General features: G+C 39.6%; 1 protein-coding gene across 1 annotated transcript; it reads right to left on the reverse strand.

The window, feature by feature from the left end:
* Window positions 1–9,691: 9,691 nt before the first annotated feature.
* On the reverse strand, window positions 9,692–16,350 carry Defb125 (defensin beta 125). Its single transcript, XM_027945111.1, has 2 exons — window positions 16,293–16,350; window positions 9,692–10,047 (listed from the first exon to the last, which is right to left on the reverse strand). Exons 1-2 carry the CDS (start codon window positions 16,348–16,350, stop codon window positions 9,692–9,694), a joined length of 414 nt encoding a protein of 137 aa, XP_027800912.1.
* Window positions 16,351–25,317: the final 8,967 nt, after the last annotated feature.

A 25,317-nucleotide genomic window follows, 5' to 3' on the forward strand; every position in this document is an offset into this window, starting at 1 on the left:
AGAAAGAGGAGTGCCTGTTCTTCCACCCCTCAGGACCTCCTGCTCATGAACCGGGTTCCAGAGAGTCCACCGTGACCTTGAAGGTCGTGATGGGGTGCGTTCTCTCCTCCAGATTGGGCGTCAGAGGTTTGCCAGACAATCACGGTCAAAGCCCCTGCGTAGCCCGTCTGAAGTCGTATATCTGGATACCTGATAGGGGAACTCACCTACTGAAGACCCGGTGTTGTGCGAGTAGCAGCGCTCGAAAGAGTGGATGAGGACGGCCAGCCTTGAGAGAGGGGGCCCTCCAGCAGCGAGGCATTCCCCGCCCCCCGCCGGGTTTTGGCACCAATGAAAGAACGAACAAGGCTCGTTGTCTTTGAAGAAAATGCCTGTTTATTGAGGAACAGCTCTGCATATTTATAGAGCCAGGGGTGGTTTGACAGTTATGACAGTTTAATGGTTTCACGGTTTGACAGTTGGCACGGGGTGCTTTCTGATTGGTGGGTAAGGATCATGTGAGTCAGCAGGGCTCACCATTGGAAGGATCTTGGGGGGGGGAAGGGGAGGTTAGTCTTTGGAGCCCTGCGACTCCCAACATAAGTCATTAGATAAAATTCATTTTAATAGGTTAAGAATTTATGTCCTCATTTCTAAAGTGACAATGAGCTGAAAAACAGTATAAGTTAAAAATGAATGTGACACTAAATGCAACCTGAGCATTTCCCCATATGAATCATATTGAATCAATACCCTTTCGTGTGTTTCAAGCAATGCAAATTGTTACTTACATCTCATGCCACTGGCTATTTAGATTGCTTCTAATTTTTTTCTTATAAATATCACTGCAAAAACTTTAACCAGTACAAATAATCAGAAAATTTGGACAGAGTTCTCAGAAGTTGAACTGTTCATCAAAAGGCCTTGGTGCATTTTTAAAATTAACTTCCAGGAAGACTCAGTGGTTTGCACACCCATGGAAGAGTTCCCATGTTCTTTTTGGGGGGTACTGGGGGCTGAACTCAGGGGCACTTGGCCATTGAGCCCCATCCTCAGCCCTATTTTGTTTTTTATTTAGAAACAGGGTCTCACTGAGTTGCTTAGCGCCTCATCATTCCTGAGGCTGGCTTTGAACTCGTGATTCTTCTGTCTCAGTCTCCCGAGCCACTGGGATTACAGGCATGCACCACTGTGCCCGGCTCCAAGTTCTTATCAGTCATTTCTTAGCACTGGGTACTTCTCAGGTAAAAATGGGTATATTCATTTATGGGGCAAATGATGTTTCCCTCAATTTGTATTTCTTTGCCTACAAGTAAAGTTGAAGATTTTTCAGGAAAAAAAATTAGTGTGACGTAAAATAAAATATAAAGAATGCTAAGATGGGGACAGAGGCCTTGAGCCATGGTGTGCAGGCGGCCTGTAGAAGCCAGAAAAGGCAAGGAAGCGCCTTCTCCTCCAGAGCCTCCAGGAGTAATGCAGACTATGGCCAGCAACTGACTTTAGCCCATGAGATCTGTGTGGGACTTCTGCTCTCCAGGACTTAGATGACAACCTTAGACAAGAAATTAGTGTTGTTTTAAGCCACTAAGTTTGTAGTAAAACATTAACAGGAAACTAACAGAGTTTGGTACCTGGAAGTGTAGCGCTGCTATGACAAATACCTAAAAATATGTAAGTGGCTTTAGAATGGGGTCATGGGCAGGAGCTGGAATAATTTTGAGGAGAATGCTAGAAAAAACCTAAATTGCCTTGAATAGATTGTTGAAGAAACATGGAATTTCATGATTCTGTTAGTGAGAACTCAGAGGGAACTGGGGAGCATGGTAGAGCAAACCTAACTTGTCCTGTCATCAAAAACAGACTGTTGGTAGGAACACGGACATTAGAGATGCTCCTAGCGATGACTCAGAAGGAAATGAGGAATGTGCTATTAGAAACTAGAGGAAAAGTGATCTTTTGAATATAATGGCAAAACCCTAACAGAATTGTGTCCTGAAGTTATATGGAAAGCAGAACTTTTAAGTAATGAACTTAGAATCTGAGGAGATTTCCAAGTAAGATGTTGAAAGTGTAACTTGGGTTCTTTTTGCAGTTTATAGTGAAACTCAAGAGAAAAAGAGATCGGGGGCAAAACCGTTCATCAAAATGGAGCCTGGACTTGGTCATTTGGAAATTCTAAGTTGATCCAGTTATAAAAATACCCAATAAAATAAGAAGATATTACTGTCAGGGAAGCATGCTCTGGGAAGAATGCAAAGGGAATTGCTAAACAACCCTGGAAGGATCAAAATACATATTTTAAACACTTTTTTATGTGTTGGGAACTGAACCCAGGACCTCAAACCATCACCATGAGAGGTGAGCACTCCACTGCTGAGCTTTATCTCCAGTCCCAAATGTCCTATTACTCAAACACTCAGAAGCACATGGCCTATGGACCTCCTAGAGATGGAATTTCTAGATATCTAGAGATCTTTGTGGGGGATATCTTTTCTAGAGGAGGGAAATACACAAGAGACATACAAAATTCTTGAGAATGTTATACCTGCAGAAATACCCCGAGCTTGGACTGAAACAGATAGAGTTAGGAGTAAATAAAAGACTACCGTATTCCCAAAATTCTATAGGCAGAAAACAAGGTGAGACAATGACTGAACTTTAAATATGTGCTTAATTTATGAGAGATCATTACTAATAAATCACTAATAAAATAAAAACAAAATGTATGACATTCTTATAAGCAGAAGAAAATATGGTCTATTCACTGAGTGACATAAAGGAAGATGATAGGAACAGAAAGAAAAAAAAAGTGAAGAACATGAATAGAACTTGAGACACCCCTGGGAGAAGTTTAGGTGTACCAAAATATGCATAGAGGAGTCCCAGAAGACAGGAGGGAGTGAAGGGAGCAGAAAGATACTTGAAGAAAAAATGACCAAACACTTCACAAATGTGATAAAAGACACAAATCGGTATATTCAAACTCAACAAACTCCCAAAACAATAAACGCAAAAGATTCACACTAAGACGTAATCAAATTATCAGGGTGAATTTTTTTGTGTGTTATTTTGTTTTTTTCCCTTTTTTTGAAAAGCATGGTTGTGTGTTTTTTAAAAAATATTTTCAGTTGTCAATGGACCTTTATTTTATTTATTTATATGCAGTGGCTGAAGATGGAACCCAACCTCATGCATGCTAGACAACCGCTCTACCACTGAGCCACAACCCCAGCCCCGGTTGTATGTTTTTATGAATGCTGTAACTATTAGGCTCCAGATATCTGTGTTTATCTGATCTTCTAAGTCAAAAGAATTTACTAGGTGAGCAAGGTTATGCATATAACTGTGTGTGTGTGTGTGTGTGTGTGTGTGTATCAAAACATCATGTTGTACTGCATAAATGTATACAATTATGACTTGTCAATCAAAAATATTAATTAATCATCTTAAAAAGATCTGCTAGGAATCAGTGTTTGCCTAAATTGTTTCTGGATCATTAATTTCGTTTTAATTTGAGCATACACACCAAAAAATCCACTTGGTTCAGTTGGGAAATAGTTCCCTTTTTCAGGTCATCATGACTTTTGCATGTGAATATCTCTTGCACAGAAAGAAATCTGTCATGGATGAAAACTTTTCTTTTGGAAGGATAAAATGAACTTGAGTGTTGTTCCCTTCAGAGGTTTCAGGACTCACCTCTCCCTACCTTCACTACCTGCCTCTACATGATTTAAACCCACATGTTGGTGGGACATAAAACAAGGAAAAAAAATAAGTCTGAGTGGTGGGAGAAGTTTATGAAGGCTAAACTGTATGTTTATGTCTTATCTCTGAAGCTGGATGACAAACTGACGATATTTACTTCATTAATAATTTATTTTTATGTCAGTTATTTTGAAAAATGTTGAAACACGAAAAATATGTTAAAGAAATTAAATACATAGATAGTAGTTCATATAAGACATAAGGGTTAGGGGAGAAGTAATTCTAAGAGCTTCCAGGAGTTGGAAAGCAAATGTCCTGCCAAAGAAAAAATTCAAATTGACATAAAATATCTATCTACCTATCTATCTATCTATCTATTTATGTTTGTTTTTTGTTTGAGATGGGATTTCACTGTGCTGTCCGGGCTGGTCTTAAACTCCTGGGCTCAAGTGATCCTTCTGCCTCAGCCTACTGCCTAGCTGAGGCCACAAGTATATTCCAGCTACATGAGACTTAAACAACACTGGTGCAAGAAAGATGTTGTCAAAGTACCGCCAAACTTCAAATAACTTGGAAACCACAATGTCTTATAAGTCCTACTCTCAAGTATGGAAGAGAAACAAAGATATGTTTGGGCATTATAGAAGTGATAAAGTTCCTGCCAAACACTTTATCTGAAGGTATTTAGGGAAGAACCTTCCCACCAAGAAAAGAAACAAGAAAATAATAAAACAAAAGGGATGGGGCAAGAAAAAAATTTGGTCATAGTTGTTGTAAAGAATGATCTGAGGGGCTGGGGCAGTGGCTCAGTGGTAGAGTGCTTGCCTAGCACATGTGACACTGGGTTCTATCCTCAGCACTACATAAAAGTAGTGCTGAGGATAGTGTACATAAAATTAAACAAATAAAATAAAAGTATGCTGTCTATCTACAACTAGGAAAATTTAAAAAATTAAAATAAAATATTACCAGATATTAAAAAAAAAGAATGATCTGAAGCAATCCAGAGTCAAGCTCTTGTAGGTGGACAAATTTGCCAAGAGAGTAGATTTCAGGTGCTCTTGTCATGCACACACAAAGGTAACTTTATATGAAGAGATGGATATGTAAATTTGCTTGAATGTAACAGTCATTTCATTATGTATATGAAAAAGTCATACCATCCACCTTAAATATGTACAACAAAAACAAGAAATTCAATTCGAATGACTAAAAGTAAAGACTGTGAATTTGCCAGGAGAGTAAATACAGGTATAAAATTCACAAGGGGGCAAAACTTAATAACTGTTCTACACAGGGATACATAAGTACACCAGTTTAGCCAAAACTAAAAGAAAACCATAGAAACCATTAAGTGAAGAAATGCTTTTAGTTGGGGGTAAGGGACAAGCCTATCAGGGCAGGCAGAGAGGAGATGTCTAAAGTCCTGGCCATCTTCTATATTTTAGGTACTCGAGTGTGTATTTAATATACACATCCCTAAAAGAATATTTTTTTTGTGTATGATATATAAAGTTGAATATCAAGGAGTAGAAAAAATAAGATAGGGGGCTGAGTTTGTGGCTCAGCGGTAGAGCGCTTGCCTCGCACGTGTGAGACCCTGGGTTCAATCCTTAGCACCACTTAAAAATAAATTAAAAAAATAAAGATATTGTGTCCATGTTAAAAAAAATAAGATAGGTAAATGTGAACTAAAAAAATAGAGAGAGCCTTGTCAATAGCAGATAAAGAGTTGGAGGCAAAACTGTCATATCATATGGAACTAATTGGGGTATTGCATGCTTGGAAAAATAACCAACCAACTTGGAAAAGTAACAGCCAAAAATATTGACTATGAAAATGTATGCACCTAAAAATATTTTGTTTAAATATATTTTTTTAAATTGTCAATGGACCTTTATTTCATTTATTAATTTATTTGTATGTGGTGCTGAGAATCGAACCCAGTGCCTCACACATGCTAGGCAAGCTCTCTACCATTGAACCATAGCCCCAGCCCAAAATATTTTTCTTAATATATATAAACCCACAACTGACAGACCATAGTCAGAAATATAATTCAAAAATCTATCCACACTACTCAGAGTTGGATAGACAAAAATAAACAAAAATGTAAATTTGCAGAGCATAGAATCCCTGACTGCAGGGGTTGTGTGTGAGTCTGGCAGGTGTTCTGGTTTTGATATGAGATGTCCTCCAAGCGCTCATGTGTGAGACAATGCAAGGAGATTTAGAGGTGAAACGATTAGGTTATGAGACCCTTAACCCAATCGGTGAATTAATCCCCTGATAAGGATTAACTGAATGGTACCTGTAGGCAGGTAGGGTATGGCTGAAGGAGCCGGGTCCCTGGCAGCATGCCTTTGGGGTATATATTTTGTTCTTGCAGAGCAGAGCTCTCTCTCTCTCTCTCTCTCTCTCTGCTTCTTGGTGGCCATGTCCTGACTGACTTTCCTCTGCTATCTTATTCTACCTTGAGGCCCAAGGAATGCAGCTGGCCATCTATGAACTGAGACCTCTGAAACCATATAAACTGAAACCATATAAACTTTTCCTCTCTAGTTGTTTTTGTCAGTTTTTTTTTTCTTAGTCAGAGAAGTAAAAAAGCTGACTAAAATGCCAAGCAAGTGATTTGTCTTTGCTTCAGGGAGAACTCATAAACATGCATATGGATGTGGGTGTTCCCTGGGAGGAAAGTTGTAGGTGGCCCCAGATAATAAAATTAAAGACAAAAAAGGAGACATTGCAATCGATATCATAGAAATGCAAAGGATCATTTAAGATTCATATGAACCTAGAAGAAATGCATAAATTTCTGGATGTACATAACCATCAAAATTGAACTACAAGGACACAGAAAACCTATAGACAATTTACAAATAATAAGATTGAAACAGTAATAAAAAGTCTGTCAGGAAAGAGAAACCAGGACTAAATGGCTTCAACTGCTCAGGTTTATCAAACTTTGAAAGAAAAGCTAATGCAATTCTTCTCAAATTATTTCATAGACGTAAAAGGAAGGCAACCCTTCCAAACTTATGGTAAGAGGCCAGCATTGCCCTTAAAACAAAACCAGACCCAGACACAACAAAAAAAGAAAACTGTAGACAAATATCCCTGCTGAACATAGGTACAAAAATTCTCTACAAAATACTACCATATTGAATCTACAGCATATCAAAAAATCACCTTGGACTTATCTCAGGAGTGCAAGGATGGTCCAACTTAGACAAATCAATAAATGTAATACATTACAGCAACAGGATGAAGGATAAAAATTATATGATCATCCAATAGGTGCAAAAAAGGTTTTGATAAAATTCAACATTCCTTTAATGATAATATTCCTGAATATGTTAGGTATAAAAGGATCATACCTCAACATAACAAAGGTTATATAGAACAAATCCACAGCCTATGGACCACATGGGGAAAAGCAGAACACATTTTTGTCTAAGATCAGAAACAAGACAAGGGTGTCTACTTTCATCACTCCTATTCAAAATATTACTTGAACTTTTAGTCAGAACAACAGGAGACAGAAAGAAAAAGTAGGAAGAAAGTTAAATTATCCTTGTTTGCAGGTGATATGATTTGACATGGAGAAAAACCTAATGACTCCATCAAAATACCATTAGAATTAATAAATAAATTCAGTTAAGTTGCAGGATACAAAATCAATATAAAAATTGTAGCATGTTTATACACCAATGGCAAATTTGCTGAGAAACAAATCATGAAAGTGATCCCATTCACAATAGCCACACACACACACACACACACACACACACACGCACACACACACACCAAAACAAGAAACCTAGGAATAAAATTAACCAAGGAAGTGAAAGACCTTTACAATGAAAATTACAAAGCAATGATGAAAGAAATTGAAGACACACACACACAGACCTTTTATGTTTCATGCATTGGAAGAATTAATATTGTTAGAATCTCTGTAATACCCAAAGTGATTTACAGATTCAATGAAATCCTCATTAAAATATAAATGGCCTTCTTCATAGAACTAGAGAAAACAATCCTAAAATTCATATGTAAGCACAAAACAGTCAAAACAATAATGAGGAAAAAAAGAAGAAAGCTGGAGAAATCAACATACTTGAGTTTAAGATACACAACAAAGTCATTAGAATAAAAACAGCATGGCACTGGCCTAACCTAGACACACGGACCAGTGGAAGAGGACAGGAATCTCAGTCTCTTCAACCAGTGGTGCTGGGGAAATGGATATCCATATGTAGAGATTGAGTCTTGACTTCTCTCATCATATACAAAAATTTATTCAAAATGAAATCTTTGAAATTACAAAAGAAAGCATATGGGAAACATTTCAAGACTTCACTGTGGGCAATGATTTTTTAAAAAATATATTTTTATTTATACATGAACATAATATCTTTATTTATTTTATGTGGTGCTGAGGATTGAACCCAGTGCCCCACATGTGCTAGGTAAGCGTTCTACCACTGAGCCACAACCCCAGCCCCGATTTTTTTTTTTTAGATAAGACCCCCAAATCACAAGCAACAAAAGCAAAATTTGACAAATGGGATTATCAGACTAAGTAGTTTCTATACAGCAAAGGAAGCAATTGACAAAGTGAAGAGACAATATAAAGAATGAGAAAAATGGTCAACTATTCATCCAAGGAAGGATTAGTATCCAGAATACACTAAATATATGTATTAAAGAAACAATAACAAAAAGCAAGCAATCCAATTTTAAAAATGGGCAAATGATCTGAAGTTCTCAAAAGTACAAATGGCCAACAAACAGATGAAAAAATGTGCCATGACTTTAGTCGTTAGGGAAATGCAAATCAAAACTGATGAGCTATTTTGTCCCCTACCCCCACCCCCACCCTGTCATTAGGATGTCCATTATAAAATACAAAACCAAAAGCAAAATAACAAATGATGGCAAGGACCTGGAGAAAAGGGCACTGAACAATGTTAGTGAAATGCACATTAATGTAGCCATTATGAAGAATAGCAGAGAGGGTCTACTGTAACATCCAGCTACCCCCCTTTCGGGTTTATATCCAAAGGAAATGAAATCAGCACAGCAGAGAGCTACGTGTATGCCCGTGTTTATGGTGTATTATCCACAATAACTAAGCTATGGAGACAACTTGGATACTCAGAACAGATAAAGAAAATGTGGTCTATCTATACAATGAATTATTATTTGGCCATAAAACAGTGAAATCCTGCCCCATTTCGTGGATGGAATAAGATGATATTCTGTTAAGTGAAGTGGGTCACAGAAGGCCAAAGGCTGCATGTTCTCACTCACTGTAGATGCTGAAAAGTCAACCTGAATTCAGAGCAGTGGAGAGGGTGGGGGGGTGGGCAGTGGGCTGGAGTCATTGGATAACAGGAACCAAGACCCAGTCAGGTGGAAGTGATGGGTCTTAGTGTTCTACAGCACAGCGGGGTGACTGCGACTCACAGTGACCTGTTGAGTAGCTCAGAGGTTCCAAACACAAGGGAATGATAAGAAGATGGACAGGTTCATCACCCTGATTAGATCAGCGTGTGTCCTATGCGTGTATTGAGGTATCACACTGTCATCAATATGCACAATTATCACAGGCCCATCAAGACATTTTTAAGAATGTATAGCATTTAATGATTTGATCATTACACACTGTACCCGTAATTTGAATTATTACACTGTAGTCCATAAATAGGTCCAATTAAAATAACAATGAATAAAAATCAAGACCCTCACACATTCCCTTGAGACCCAGATTAGCCCATGCATTTCCATACATCAGAAGAAGCAAAGAATTGAAGTTAGTGAAGAGAATTCTTGTATCTTATGCACATTTCTAATCCTAAAGTAACTGGCTTATGCCGTGGGAGTAGAGTTGTGTCCATCCAATCTCCAATGGAATTGTAGAACGAGGAGTAGAGGAGTAGGACAGCTCCCTGGGTGTTGGTTCCAGCAGGACCTCCAGTTGTCCCATTCCCAGGTGGCAACATCAGTCAGCTGCAGCGAAAGGTAGCTGCATGGGTGTGGTCATGGGCTGGATGGTACCAGAAGTATCAACTGTAGATTTTTCGAAGACTAGAGACAGATTGTCATGAAATGTGAACTGATCATTAATTTTCGTTACTGGAGAATTGGGAGAAGTGTCCCAATCCCCTAAATCAGATGTGATGTCCTCTATACGGATCAAGGGAGGCTGCGGCTTTCGAGTGAATTCTGAGGGGAACACTATGGGAATGCAGCATGAGAGCTTGTTCTTACAAAGAATTATGTACCTCTCGTCATCTAAACATCGTGATCTGCAGTATCCAATATTATTCTTCCAGCATCTTGGTTGAGACAAGCCGCCTGCAGGGCATTAAAAAAAAATGCAGGTCAAAATTTTAATGCTAGCATCAGCTTAACCATTTTTAATTCATTCATTCAAAAATTTACAACTACTCACTACCTTGCCATCTAGACTAATAGATGACAGGCACTAAAAGCCATTGAGAGAAGCAACGAGAAAACACGAAGCATGTATTAAAAATTGTGCTATGTGCCTTTGAAGAAATTGGGAAGGGAGAGGAAGAGAAAAAGAGAAAGAGAGGAGACAGACATTTAAAATATTTGCATTTAGAGCTAATATTTCAACCGAGACAAGAAGGGGGAGAGTGAGCCAGCAGAACACAGGGGAGGCACAGATTGTCTTAGGAAAGGAGCGGCAATGCTGTCTCAGTGTTGGAGGAGCTGCTAAGTGTACTCGTGGTACCTGAAGGGTTCATAAACTGGAAGTATTATGGGCAAAGAGCAGAGGATCCCCAAATGAAAAGAACGTGCCATAGCAGGACCAGATTCCCCAGTTCCTTTAGATATGTATTAATGTTTTTCCAGAACATAACATGAGATCTTTCTTTTTTTATGGCTGAGTAATATTCCATTGTGTCTTCAGGATTCCACATGGAATTTAGATGAGGGACAAGAAAGAGTGGAATCAGGAAGAGGTACTGGAAAGGCTTCTTCCAGGTGTGACCTGTTGGTGGTTCTGACTAGGACTGTGGAAGTTATTGCAGATAGAATAGGACAGATTATTTGTTTAGGGACATATCACATAAGATATTCCTAGGATATCGAAAAGGCAATGGGATATACCAGTGGGAAATCAGAATAGAGGTTTCGACAACAGATATAAATTCTGGAATCATCGCTTAAGGTCAGCATTTAAACTATGGAAATGGGTAAAGCCATTGGAATAATTTGAGAAGAACGAAGGCTGGATTTCTTATTGTTTTTTGTTCTTGTTAGTTCTAGAAGACAGTAGAGTATAATTTGACATATTTATACAAACATGGAGTACATCTTATTCTAATTAGGATCTTGTGGTTGTACATGATTCACAGATTCACTGTGGTATATTTATATATGCACATAGAAAAGTTAAATCAGAATAACTCCCCTGTCTTTCCTATTCCTGTTCCCCTCCCTTCCCTTCATTCCCTTTTTTCTAATCTACTGAACTCCTATTCTCCCCACCCCTGTGGTGTGTCAGCACTCACATGTCAGAGAGAACATGAGATCTTTGTTTGTTTGTTTATTGATTTTTTTTTTAAAAAAATAATGAATGTTGACAGTGGTACCATGAACATGTTCCTCTTTCAATTTTTAAAATCCGCACAGGGTAGGAGCAAGTCACGCACTAAGAGGGAGCACCACAGAGAGGAGGAGAGGGGAGGAGAGGGGAGGGGAGGGGAGGGGAGGGGAGGGGAGGAGAGGGGAGGGGAGGGGAGGAGAGGGGAGGGGAGGAGAGGGCAGGAGCTGGAAGATTGAAGACAAATGTCAGAACAAAATAGGAAAGTGTAGGAAAGAAGGGAGTCATGCCCCTCAGAGAAATGCAGTGGGATTCCTGAGCAGCCTGAGTGTTCATCCGAAGGGTGAGGATGTGACTCTAAAGGGGACCTCGCGGGCTCTGCGGTTCCATCGTTCATCAAGCACAAGACACAGTCATCCTCCTCCAGCCAACTGCCCAGGGTACCTGGACTCAAAGGTTCTAGCAGAGGAAAGAGCTAAGCAAGGGTTCAAGGTGGGGTGGGGACAGCAAGTGATTTTCAAAACAGCCTAGCTGGCAGGTAATAAGGTCATTACACAGGTGGCCCGTATTAAGCTCACAATGATTTGATTCATATTTCCTCCCCTGGGAAATGGTCATCCAACTTCCTCAATTATCTTTGCTATTTTTACCGGCTCCCTTTTATCTTGCACTTCATGGAAGTTTCAAGTCTAGACCTTCCATCTCTTTCTTCCGAGACAAGCATTTACCTTGCTTCTTCATTTCTTGCTGCTATGAAAATGTTATCTTTTGCCTTCTTCCCGAATATTTGGGACAGTCAGGGACCTACTTCCCAGGAGAAGCAAGACCACTTCAAATTAAAAAAAAAAAAAACCAAGTCAGCCCTAGTCTTATACAGGATGAAGAGATGCACCCAAAAATTAGGAGTCCAAAGTAGACCAGTCTTCAAGGATCTCAAATGAAGATAACAACCAGGAGATGGGAGGTTGAAGAGGCCATCTGTGTGGTCAGCAGAAGTGCCCAGAAGCCACAGCCAGACAGGACACGGTCTCAAAAATCAAACGCACTGATATGGAACGATAGTTTGCCCTGTTCTGAAGACAACATTAGGGACTTTCCCAGTTGATAAGGGGCAAATTCCAGGTGGTGAAGGACAAACTCATGCATAGAACAGTCGCTAAAGTAGCCTGTGGTTATCTTCATCAGCAGAGTGGCAAAATCACACCCAGAGTGGGGACTTGAAGTGGCAGTGAGGCTAGCATCCCATGAAGAAGCTTGACACAGGACACAGACCAGCCAACTCCAGCTCTACAGGTGAGGACATCAGGAGAAGGGTCCTGGCCTACTCCACAATGCCATTTGTCCTTTGTTTGAGTCAGCCTGGGATTTCTGGGCCCCAGTGATGTCTCCCTTGTGCTTAAGCACAAGAATGAAAAGCCTTATTTCCTCCCGGTTGTGCCTTTATTTGATTCCTCTGGTGGTGGCCACCAGAACTCAGTGGGGACAACTCTGTGCTTGCAATCTCAGTCACCTGATTTCTTCTGTTCCCTTCTCACACTCTGTCGATTCTTCTGGCCTTTGTTGCTGTCTACCTCTTTTTAATGATTCCCTCCAGATTTGCAGTCCAGGATACTGCCATACACTCAACAAAGTTGTTTTTGTTGTCTTTCTTTTTGGTACTGGAGGTTGAACCCAGGGGCCCTTAACCACTGAGCCACGTCCCCAGCCCTATTTTGTGTTTTGTTTACAGACAGGGTCTCACTGAGTAGTTGCTTAGCGCCTTGCTGTTGCTGAGGCTGGCTTTGAACTTGCGATCCTCCTGCCTCAGCCTCCTGAGCTGCTGGGATTACAGGTGTGAGCCACGGCACCCGGCTTGATGCAGCTTATTCAACAGGAGGTAGCACTGGTCTCTGTGGCAAGGTGACAGTTCAGCAACTTGAAGAAGGTGTGGGGATTAGTCACACAGAGGAGCAACTGCATTCCAAGCAAAGAATACAGACCTCCATGGGTGGAGCAGGTTTGAGTTCTAAATTAGGACTACAGTAGTAGAAGATGAGGTGTGAGAGGTCCTAGGGTCAGATCACACGAGTCTAGGACTCTGGACACTGATGTGCATGAAGAAAGGACCGTCTCAGAATTAGGGGCAGAAACAGCACATGATCTGACGTCCATGTAAGCAGGTCCCATACGCTGCTATCTTGACAACAGATGTGGTGAATAAGGGTAGGACAGAGACCCATGAGGAAGCTGCAGCAGTCACACAGGTAAGAGATGCTGGCGACCCGAGTCAGTGTGATACCTGTGCAGGGGGAGGAGCCGCTGGACTCGGGATGTCCTTTGCAGATTAGGCTGCTTGGTAGAAACGGGTGGTGAAGCAATAGAATATCAAAGATAATTCAAGAGTTTGGCTCCATCCACAAAAAGATAGTAATTAGGAATAATCCATAACTTACTGGATTTTTTCCCCCCTAGTTTGACAGTAGTCAGTTTTTCAAAGCTCTGCAATAACCTGGAACTACTATGTTATTAGGACAGGGGATCTCTATCACCCATATCTCAAAACCCAAATATTAGAAAATATGAATGGTGATGGTCTATTTTTAGACAGGGAAGTCATTTAGCCAAAGCATCATCAGGTATAGAATCAGCCAGCGTCAACTGAAATACATTTATTGATAGCAATCCAATGATTGACAGTTTAGCTTCGTAAAAAATTTGCTTCAGAAACCACTCAATGCTATATCACCTAAAAACATATCATGCAGCTCAGAGAGACTAAATCATTAAATTTCAAAATAAGACCTAGAAAGAAAAATAAAAATGAAACTACATAAATCAAGAGGAATTCAAACAGATCCTCCAAAATAAAATGGCAAAATAGGCAGAAACAGACTATTTGTAGAAAAGTTGAAATATATAGTGAGTTGTATTGGAAGTTTGACTTCTCTATCTCCCAAAGATAGAAATAAAAATTAAATAATCCAATATAATCTTTCACTCAGGGGATTTGCAAATATTTTGAAATTGATAATACATTAAGTAGACAGGAAGAATGTCTTTCTGGGAATTTTATGTTGATTGATTTATGGACAATATTATCTACCCTAGTATTTTAAAGTTATTTATGCAGAAATAGTTGGGATATATAACTTACACAGCATCCATTTTATGAAATTTCATATAATCATCAAAAATACAGTTTTTGAAAAATATTTGGTAAATGGGAAAATATCTCCGATGCAACGGGAAATTTATAAATAAGCTATACATTTTTATTCAAATGATAAACAGAGAAACTAAAGGAGGGCAATGGCCCAAAACTTTATTCTTCCTTCCTTACAACTTCCAAAGTTTCCAAAGTTTCAGCAAATAGTTCATAATCAGAAATGAATTGTTGATATGAATTGTTTAGTTCACTCACTACATCAACGTGCGCACAAGACAGCTCATTTATAATCACTTCATGAAAGTGAAAAACATCTTTCTAAGCAAATTATAGCACTGTTAAGATTTAAAAATCAATGAGAAGGAGTTCAGAAATCTTGTGGGATAGATGTTCAAAGTCATTCACAATTAAGGGGCCAAGAAGATGACACCATTTTCACCTATCAGACTATAAAACTTGGAAGCATATAATAGAAAAAACCCCGATAACTTGGTGAGTTTCTGGAAGCTGACCCTCTCACAACAGCTGACAGGAGTCAGTCTGTAGCTTTTCGGTGGACAGTTTGGCAGTGTGTGTATGTGTGTGTGTGTGTATGTGTATGTGTGTGTGTGTGTGTATGTGTGTGTGTGTGAGCATGCCTGCATGTATGGTCCACTTATGGGTCAAAAGACATATTTGTTTACGAATTTTCTGGCAGAATTGTTTGTAAAAATCAAAAATCTGCTTTACGATAGTACTGAAGCAATTAAATAAAGAGATCTACTCCTCTCCTCAAAATTTCATCTGTTGATTAAAATAACAAGCTAGGCTTATTATTAACAAGAAATCACTAAGACATATTGCTTGTACATTTCAGAACAACCCGTGTGGTTCATTTACAACTAAATTTTTTAAAACTCCAAAGGGTATAAACATGTGCAGACAAATGCACATACACCACCACCCCACCATGCATATCTGCTAGGACCTCCAAGAAATTTGTCACATTGATTGATTCTGGAAAAAAAGAAACCACTCAATGCTCTATCACCTAAAAACACATAATAAAGTATTCTTCCTTTGATGTTTATTTTTCAGTTGTAGTTGAACACAATACCTTTATTGTATCTATCTATTTTTATTTAGTGCTGAGGATCAAACCCAGGGCCTTGCACATGCTAGGTGAGTGCTCTACCTCTGAGCCACAACCCCAGCACCCAGGAGTTAGTATTCTTGAGTAGAAGAGCACTTTTATTTCCTTAAATTTACATAATCCTATCAATTGCTTGATGCAAGAATCAATTGCAAGTATTATTTTTCAATAAAATAGGTCATTTTCAAAAGTAGTATTATTAACAAGAGGGAATAAGCTCTTCAACTTGATCTAAAATTGGAAGCTCCTCATTGGCCACTTGGCCCTCCACCCTGACTTCACTCCTCTCATTCCTGCTTCTCCCCCCAAACTTAAATGTTGTCTCTTCCACGTGCAGAATCTAGAGTGTCTGTGGACTTGTCTACCATATCTAATAGGAAAATGAGGGCCTGCCTCTGAGGTATTTTTAGGACAAAGACGAATTCAAGATGGTAGGACACATTGGACAAAGGGGACCCAGCAAAGAAACAGAAGTGAAGTGGGGACAGCTAACACCAGATGGTCGTATAGAGACAGCGAGGACAGCTAGCGCATGAGGGCCTTCTTGGCGTTTGGAGAGCTCTCTGTAGGCTTCCACTGGTTCCCAGGGAGTAGGGGCACGGGGCAGCTGACACAAGGCCATTTCTCTTCTCCTCGATCGCTCCAAGGCTTTTTTCTGTGGGACTCTCTTTCCCCCTCAAGACACTAGGGGGAGCCTCGGTGCGCAACTCTCCTAACTCCACAATTGCTACTTTATAGGGTCCCATTACCTGTGGTCACCTGAATGAGCAATCCACACACAAGGAAGGTGGGCATCAGGAAGCGCATAGCTCTGGTGGAGAGGAGGCTCTGTGTCCTGAGGAAGCCCAAGCACTCTTTGAGCCGCTGGGACTCCAAGTGGTTATCTTTACTGGCTTATCATGGGTGATGAACCAGAGAGGGCAAGAATGTCATGCCACCCAGATCACCAGACCATTGATTTACATCATGGAACCTGCGTGACACAGTGATGCCTCAACTGAAGCCCTCTGAGATGAGAGATGAGATAAGGTCACACAGAACTGTAGGGTCTGAAGAAAAGAACCCTCAAAAGGAAGCATTGAGACCAAAGTTGGGTCCAGGGCTTCTCCTCTGTCCACATGGGCCACCTTATACATACCAAGTGATAGCAGAAGAGTGTGTGATGACCACTGGCAGCAGACCAAGAGTTTACAATATCCAGTAAAGTATTGTTTTTTTCTTCTGGGAGTTAGCCCATTATGAATCCTCTTGAAATAAGGAAGACTTTTTTTTTTTTTAACTGCTAAGTTCTTAAGACTCTACCACTGATGATGAGGGGAAGGAATCTCGAATGAGGAGTGAAAATAGGAAAATAGATTTAAAAAATTATTTTAGTTGTAGATGGACACACAATATCTTTATTTATTTTTATGCAATGCTGAGGATCGAACCCAGTGCCTCACACATTCGAGGCCAGCACTTACCACTGAGCTACAGCCCCGGCCCCAGGAAAACAGACTTTGTTTAAGCTGCTCAGCTCCGGGCAGCCAGGAAGGAGAGAGAAGGGAAGGGGCCGAGTAGAAGATAAATTCTTCCGGGGCATGCTCCTGTTACTGACTCCCTTCAACTAGGTCCCACCACCCAGGAGTCCATTCAGCTATCACTGATGAGGTCAGAGTCTCCTGAGCCGATCATTGGCCAGAGCCCACCTCTGAACCTTGCTGCACTGGGGACCAGGCTTTAAAACGCAGCTTTTGGGGACATTCCAGATCCAAACCATAAGACCCTCACTCAGAAATACCTACTGAAAAGACATTGGGAGAGAGGAAACATTTAAATTCAATGATTTAAAATTCCACATTAGGAGATAAGAGAAATATAGGAAATTTAAACCTAAAACAAACAGAAGAAGTTAAATATTAAAAGTCAGAGCAGAAATCGTGACATTGTATAGACACAGTGACAATATTTAGTAAATCTACTCAAGATTAGCCTTCTTCCTTTTCTCTCTCTATATATTTATAATTTCTTTATAGCTATCAAAATCAAATATTGATTCTTTTTAATGGTAAAAAATTTAGTGTGTATGTATATGTGTGTGTGTATATATATAATGATTGAACCCAGGGGTGCCTTACCACTGAGCAACACCCCCAGTCTTTTTTATTTTTTATTTTGAGACAGAGCCTTGTTAAGTTGCTGAGGCTGGTCTTGAACTTGGATCCTCCTACCTTAGCCTCCTGAGTTGCTAGGAATACAGGTGTGTGCCACCATGCCCAACTAATAATTTTAACAAATATAGAAATATACTGTGCTCAGAACCAGATCTTATATATTATAAAGTCTCAAACCAAAAATTTTAAAAATGAAGCATTTTTAATCACATATTGAAATATTATAACATATTATTAATGTTGATATTTTCTTTTATAACAGGATAGTTTGAGAGGACAAATTATTATGTTTTTATAGTAATAAAATGGTGTTTAAAATGTTTTATTATATTTTTACTTACAAAAAGATATAATGGCATTGAAAATAGGAAAACCATAGAGAAAAGCCAATAAAACCAAAAGCTGGTTCATTGAAAAGACACACTTGATAAATCTCTAGTCATGCTAAGCAATAACAAAAAAAAAAAAAAAAAGAAAGGAAGGAAGATTCAAATTACCATTACCAAGATTGAAAGATTTTCACCACCTATCCCTTGGACATTAAAAGAGAAATAATGAATACAATGAATTATATATCCATGTTATTTATTAAACAGATGAAATAAACCAATGCCTTGAAAGATACCCAAACACTGAAATAGATAACCAGAATAATTTTATGCATAATGAAAGAAGACAACACAATAGTTCAAAATCTCCCAAAAAGAAAACTTCAAGGCCCAGATGATTTCACTCTTGAATTACAATAGTAATGATACCAATTCTATACAATATCTTCCAGAAACTATGAGAAAGAACTTTCCCAACTCATTTTTTGAGATCGGCATTACCCTAATAACAAAACTGGACTAAGTCATTACAAGAAAATGAACTGCAGACCAGTATCTCCCATAAACACAGGAGTGAGAACACTTAACAAGACATTATCAAAAAAATCCTGTAGCATATAAAAAGCAATTTAGATTTATTTCAGGATTGCTGCACTGGCTCAATGTTCATGGTCAATATAATCCACCATACTAACAGACTGAAGAAAAAACAACTATGTGAGCATGTTAATTGATTCAGAAAAATAAAATTCAACTAGTGTTAATGCTCATTCAAAATAAAAACTTTTAAAAGCCCTCCAAATCTAAGGCTAGAGGGACATTTCACTAACCTAATGCATAATATGAAAAAATATTGCAGAGATGGCATCATCTTAAGGGAAAGGGACTAAACACCAAGAACAAGAAGCTGGGCGGTGGTGCATGCCTGTAATCCCAGCGGCTCAAGAGGTTGAGGCAGCAGGATCGCGAGTTCAAAGCCAGCCTCAGCAATTTAGCGAGGTGCTAAGCAACTCAGTGAGACCCTGTCTCTAAATAAAATACAAAAAAATGGGGCTGGGGATGTGGCTCAGTGGTGGAGTGCCCTTGAGTTCAATCCCCAGTACAAAAAATAAATAAATAAATAAATACAATAATAAGTGCTGTATCAGAAGCCTTAGCTAGTTCAGTGAGAAAAGAAAAATTAAAAATTGGAAAGGAAGAAATAACATTAATTTTATTGACAGATAAAATGATTTTTTATGCCCCAAAGAATCTGAAAAATAACATAAAACAAAAACTCCTGGAATCAGTTAGCAAGGTCCCAGGTTCCAAATCAAAATTCAAAAGTGAATTGTTAGCCAGGTGTGGTGGTACATTCCTATAACTCCAGACACTCAAGAGATTAAGGTAGGAGGAGCACAAGTTTGAGGCCAGTCTGGGCAACTTAATGAGACCCTGTCTTAAAAAACAAACAAACAAACAAAAAAAAAACAGGGCTTGGGAATATAGCTTAGTGGTAAAGTGCTTACCTAGTATGCACAAGGCCCTGGGTTGACCCCCAGTACTGCTACATAAATAGAATAAAGAAACAAATAGAATTGCTAGAAAGATATCCCCTGTTCATGGACTGTAAGGCTTAAAAAATCTTGTTAAAATATAAATACTACCAAATTATCTACAGATTCAATGTCATTTGATCAAAATCCCCACGATTTTTTGCAGAAATAGAGAAAAAAATCCTAAAAATTCCCATGGAATCCAAGGGAACTGATTATCCAGAAATTTTTGAAAAAGAAGAACAAAGTTGGAGGTTTCCTACTTTCTGATTTCAAAACTTAATATAAAACTAAAGAATTCAAATCTTAATCCAAAGTTAAAATGTTCAATGTAATAAAAAAGCATAAAGTATTCAATATGGAACTAACATAAAGAGAAGTATAGATCAATGGAATAAAATAAAGAGCCGATAAGGAATCCTCACATACATGGTTAAATGATTTTTGACAAGGGTGCCAAAACTCTAGAAGAAAACATGGGAGGAAAATCTTCATGAAGTTGGATCTGGCAAAGATTTCTTTAGTATTAAACAAAAAGCACAGGAACAACCAAAAGATAGATTGGGAGATTCAAGATGGCTGAGTAGAGGGGCCCAGCACTCATCTCCTCTACAAAGAAGAATCCAAGCAAGGGCCGTGTAGCTGCATTTTGAGGTGGGTGTCCGTGGTAGAATACTGGAAATCAGCCAGGAAGAGACTAGAAACTTGAACAGTTTAGAGACCTTGGACAACAGCATAAGAAAAACAAAACTTCCTAGCAACCGTCACCCCAGATCCACAGCCAGGGGAGGGGGAGTCTCCCCTTCTCAGGGGTAAGGGTGAAAGATAAAGCCCCAGCAAACTCTGTCAATGTGGACGCCAGCATTCTGAGCTACAGTTCTCACAGACTTGCTGCCCAAGTGGCTAAGTGATGTGAAATCCACTTTGAAAAAGAATCTCACGTCAACTCCCAGCAATCCCCAGGGTGTGGTACCCAGGAGCCGTCTTGAACCAGGACACCACTGTCCGAGTTTGGCTGCTCTAGAGGTCAGAAACCCTTGCATATTGCCATCTCCGGGACCCCACAGGCATTCCACTGTGTTGGTTTGAGGAAGGGCTACTTTGGGAACCCAACTTGTCCCGGCAGAGAGATAATGACCTAAGCCCACAGGGTGCCCTGCTGGTTGGGGACACAGAGGAGAATGGAAAGATCTGCCCTGGAGAACCAAGAGATCAGGGTCTTGCCTTCTGAGGCCAAGGCTGTGGCCAGCTGCATGTGGACTTGAACCAGTGCTAAGGACTGAAGGCAGGTGCCACACAGTTCCCGCCGCCCTTCCCTCTGCCTGGCTGCCTGTTACCAACAGGATGGGGAGCAAACACCATGACTTTCATTTCAGTTCATGCTCAAGTAGCCTCGAGCAACTCTGCGATTCCAGCCAGCCCCCCTGCCTCCAGGGATGCATGACCAAAGGTGCCTCACCCCTTGAAAAACTTTGCTCAGCTCTGGTTGTGCTCATTCTTGCCAGTGGGTACTGTCACCAAAGTGGCAGAGAAGAGCACCATGGCTCCTGCCACCCCTCCGACGTGGCTCCTACTGCTGCCCTGCCCCCACATCTGGTCAATCACACACTGCTGTCAAGACTGGTTGTGACGGTGCTGTGGTTACTGTCACTGCATTTCCTGGTATAGCACCTGGGCCTGTACCCCTGCCTGGCTAGAGGACAAGGGCTTCGGGTGTCTCACCACTGCTGGGGCCACCAGTGCCAGAGGCCCTTGCTAGGAGCAGAACTAGCATCAGTGGTGCCAAGGAACCCCCATTGCCTGAGAGGGTCCAGTACTCCTGTTATCAGAGCTACACAGTGAGCTCCTCTTACAACAGCAGCTCCCCACACCGTTTCTGTCTGCGCCACAACTGCCTGAACAGCTAGAGTGTCCCCACTCTTGTGTGGTCTGTAGAGACAGTGGGCCTCTCTGATTCTGCACACACCATGACCAAAGTCATTAGCCACAACTGAAGAAGATATAGGGAGGAGAGACTATGGTGCCTCTCTGGAAATAAAGCCAATTGCATAACGAGCTGATAGCCAAGATACATCTCCAGGTGAAAGAAGGCTGCCGCATAAAAGTGGTAGACATCCAGCAAATAGGAAAATCTGAATGTAGGAGCAAAAGAAATGAAAAAAAAGGTAATATGATACCTCCAAAAGAACATAATAGCAACAAAATTCTAGCAACAGATCTCAAAGAAATTGAAACACTTGAATGCCTGAAAAATAATTATATAAAAAGTTAAACAGGGTCCAAGAGAATACAGACACATAATTAAGTGAAATTAGGAGGCAGGATATGAGTGAGAAATTCAACAAAGAGATGGAGATTTGAAAAAGTTAGAAATTTTGAAAAAGAATCAGACAGAAATTTTGGAAGGGAAGAGCTCAGTAAGTCAAATAAAAATACAGTCGAAACACACCCAAGAACAGACTAGATCGAGTGGAAGAGAGGATATCTGAACTTGAAGGTCAGTCTTTTTATGAATCCCAGGTGAATAGAAAAAAAATTTAAAAAGAAAAAAATGAAGAGTAGTCAAGATGTATGGGATGGCATTAGATAAGCAAACATCTGTATGTTTTGAAAACCCAAAGGCAAGAAGAAAAAAATTAAGGGCACAGAAAAATTACTGAATTAAGTAAGCAATGGCAGAAAACTTTCCTAATCTTGGGAAATATATGAACAACCAAGTCAGAAGGCTTCTAGGACCCCAGATAGAAGCTACCAGAAAATATCTTCAACACAGTATATTCTAATCAAACTGTCGGTCAAAAATATGAGACAAATAAAAAATTCTAAAATCTGCAAGAGAAAGGGGCCAAGTCACATATAAGGGCATCACCATTAGACTAACAGCACATTTTTCAACAGAAACCCTACAAGCTAGGAAGGAATGGTAGGACCTAGTCCAGATCCTGAAACACATAAACTACCGCAAATATTAAGACTATTCTTCAGAAATGAAGAAGAAATAAAGACCTTCCAAGACAGGCAAAACCCAGGGATTTCATTGCCGCAGTCCGGCTGCAGCAAACTAGCTGGGGGGTGACGAGCAACTTGTGTAGATTGATACAGATGGAGTGGGAGCCGTTTATTGTAGGACAGGAGGGGTATATATACATTCCACACAGCTTATCTTTATTAACATAAACTAGATACAGCAGCCAACCAATAAGGAATCTCCACACTCAATGGCTCCCTGGCGTTACTTCACAAACCACTCCCTCTGCAAAATGCCAGGCGCCATCTTGACTTGTTTACAGACTCTAACATTTCATAACTGCCAGACCAGCCCGAACAAAAGATGTGTAAAGGAATCTTACACCCAGAAGTGAAAGACAGGTAACAGGTGAAAGTGTAACTCCCACCTCCCACTAAAAGAGTAGATACACAAAAGGGAAATAGAAAATAATCAAACATTATCAGTGCAGTAAACCATCAAACCACAGAGATGAACCAGAGAGGAAGAAAAGAACCAAGATTATGTGAAAACAACTGGAAAAAATAAACAAGATGACAAGTTAAGTCTTTACCTATCACTTATAAACTTGCCTGTAAACAGACTTCTTTAATGAAAACAGACTGGCTGGATGTATTAAAAAAATTGTCCCAATTCTACACTGACTATATGATACTCACTTTGCCATCCCACTCCTCAGTTTATACCCAAAGGACTTAAAATCAGCATACTACAGTGACGCAGCCGCATCAGTGTTTATAGCAGCTCAATTCACAATAGCTAAGCTATGGAACCAACTTAGGTGCCCTTCAACAGGTGGATGGATAAAGAAAATGTGGTACATATACACAATGGAATATTACTCAGCCTTAAAGGAAAATGAAATCATGGCATTTGCATGTAAATGTATGGAACTAGAGAATATCATGCTAAGTGAAATAAGCCAAACCCAAAATACCAAAAGCTGAATATTTTCTCTGATAAGTGGATGCTGATCCATAGTAGGGCAGAGGGAAGAATGAAGGAAATTTGGTTTGTATAGAGGGGAGTGAGGGAAGGGGTGGGGTTTTGGGGATGGGAAGGACGATAGAATGAGACAGATATTCTTACCTCATATACATGTATGACTCCTGGGGTGTCTCTGCACCATGTACAGCCAGAGGAATGAGAAGTTGTGTTCCATTTGTGTACAATATGTCAAAATGCATCCTACTATAAAATTAAAAACAGAAAAAGAAAGAAGATACTCACTTCACCTGTAAAGATAAATATAGACCTAAAATGAACAGATGAAAATGATATTCCAAGCCAATGAAATCCCAGAATGAGCCAGAGGGTCTGTGCTTGTATCTAGTAAAATCAACCCAGAGACAAGGAAGGTCACTGTGCAATGATCCAGGGATCAATTTAACAAGAAGATCTGACTGCGAATCTCTATGCACCTAATGTGAGAGCCCCCCATTTTATAAAATAAACACCACTAAACCTAATGGGAGAAATAGGCTCCAACACAACAATAGTGGGGATTCCAACGCTCCACTTTCACTGACGCAAAGATCATCCAAACAAAACAAAACAAAACAAAATCAGTAAGCATCCAGCTATGCTCTAGTCTAAACAGACCTAATAGACATTCATTCAACAGCTGCAGACTGTACATCCTTTTAATCAGTGTGTGGAATTCTGTCTGGAATAGACCATATGTCAGACTACAAAACAAGTCTTTTTTTTTTTCATTTTGTAAACGAGGTTTACTTAACACACTTATTTCTCCATATTACATATTTGGAATATATTTGGAAGCTTTTACAAATTTAAGATGTTCTCTTCCCCCCCCCCCCTTTTATTGGCACATTATGAAAAAACAAGTCTTAGCACATTTTTAAAAAAATCAAAATCATATCTTGTATCTTTTCTGATCACAATGGATTAAAACTAGAAGTCAACAACAAGGACAATTTTAGAAATATACAAATGCATGGAAACCAAACAAGACACTTCTGAAAGAACAGTAGGTCACTGAGGGAAAGGGAAGGATGGGAAATTGAAAAATTTATTGAAACAAATGAAAATGGAAATACAACATAACTCAAAAGACTACTACACAATAGCAGAAACAGAAACCCAAGGAATAAATGTCAAAAGGAACTGAATAGACATTTTACCAAAGAAGACATGTACAGGTAGAGAAAAATGGTGTTCGACCCACCAATCATTGGGCTGGGCTACAGCTCAGAGGTAGAGCACTTGCCTAGCATGTAATCAGGCCCTGGGTTCAATCCCTAGAGCCACACACACACACACACACACACACACACACTAATAATAATAATTCCAACTCACTGATCATTAAGGAAATGCAAATTAAAACCACAATGACATATCCTCACATTGGCTAGGATTGTTATCATTTAAAAACAAACTAATAAGATAACCAGCATTGGAAGTGATAATAGAGCAAAGGAAACTTTTGTATATTGGTGGAAATGAGAAATGGTGCAGTCACTATGAAAAACAATATGAAAGCTCTTAAAAAATAGATTTATTATCTGATCCAGCAATCCCACTTCTGAGTATCTATTCAAAAGAATTCAAGTCAGGACCTAGCATATGTGCATTCTTACATACATTGCATCGTTATTTATATTTGTGTGTGTGTGTGGTGGGGGCTCTAGGGATTCCACTCATATGAAGTATCTAAACTAGCGACACTTACAGACACCTAAGAAGAAATAGTGTTTGCCAAAGGCTGGAGCAGGTAGGAGCGGGTA

This window comes from Marmota flaviventris, chromosome 2 (assembly GCF_047511675.1).
Source record: "Marmota flaviventris isolate mMarFla1 chromosome 2, mMarFla1.hap1, whole genome shotgun sequence".
Taxonomy (NCBI): Eukaryota; Metazoa; Chordata; class Mammalia; order Rodentia; family Sciuridae; genus Marmota; species Marmota flaviventris.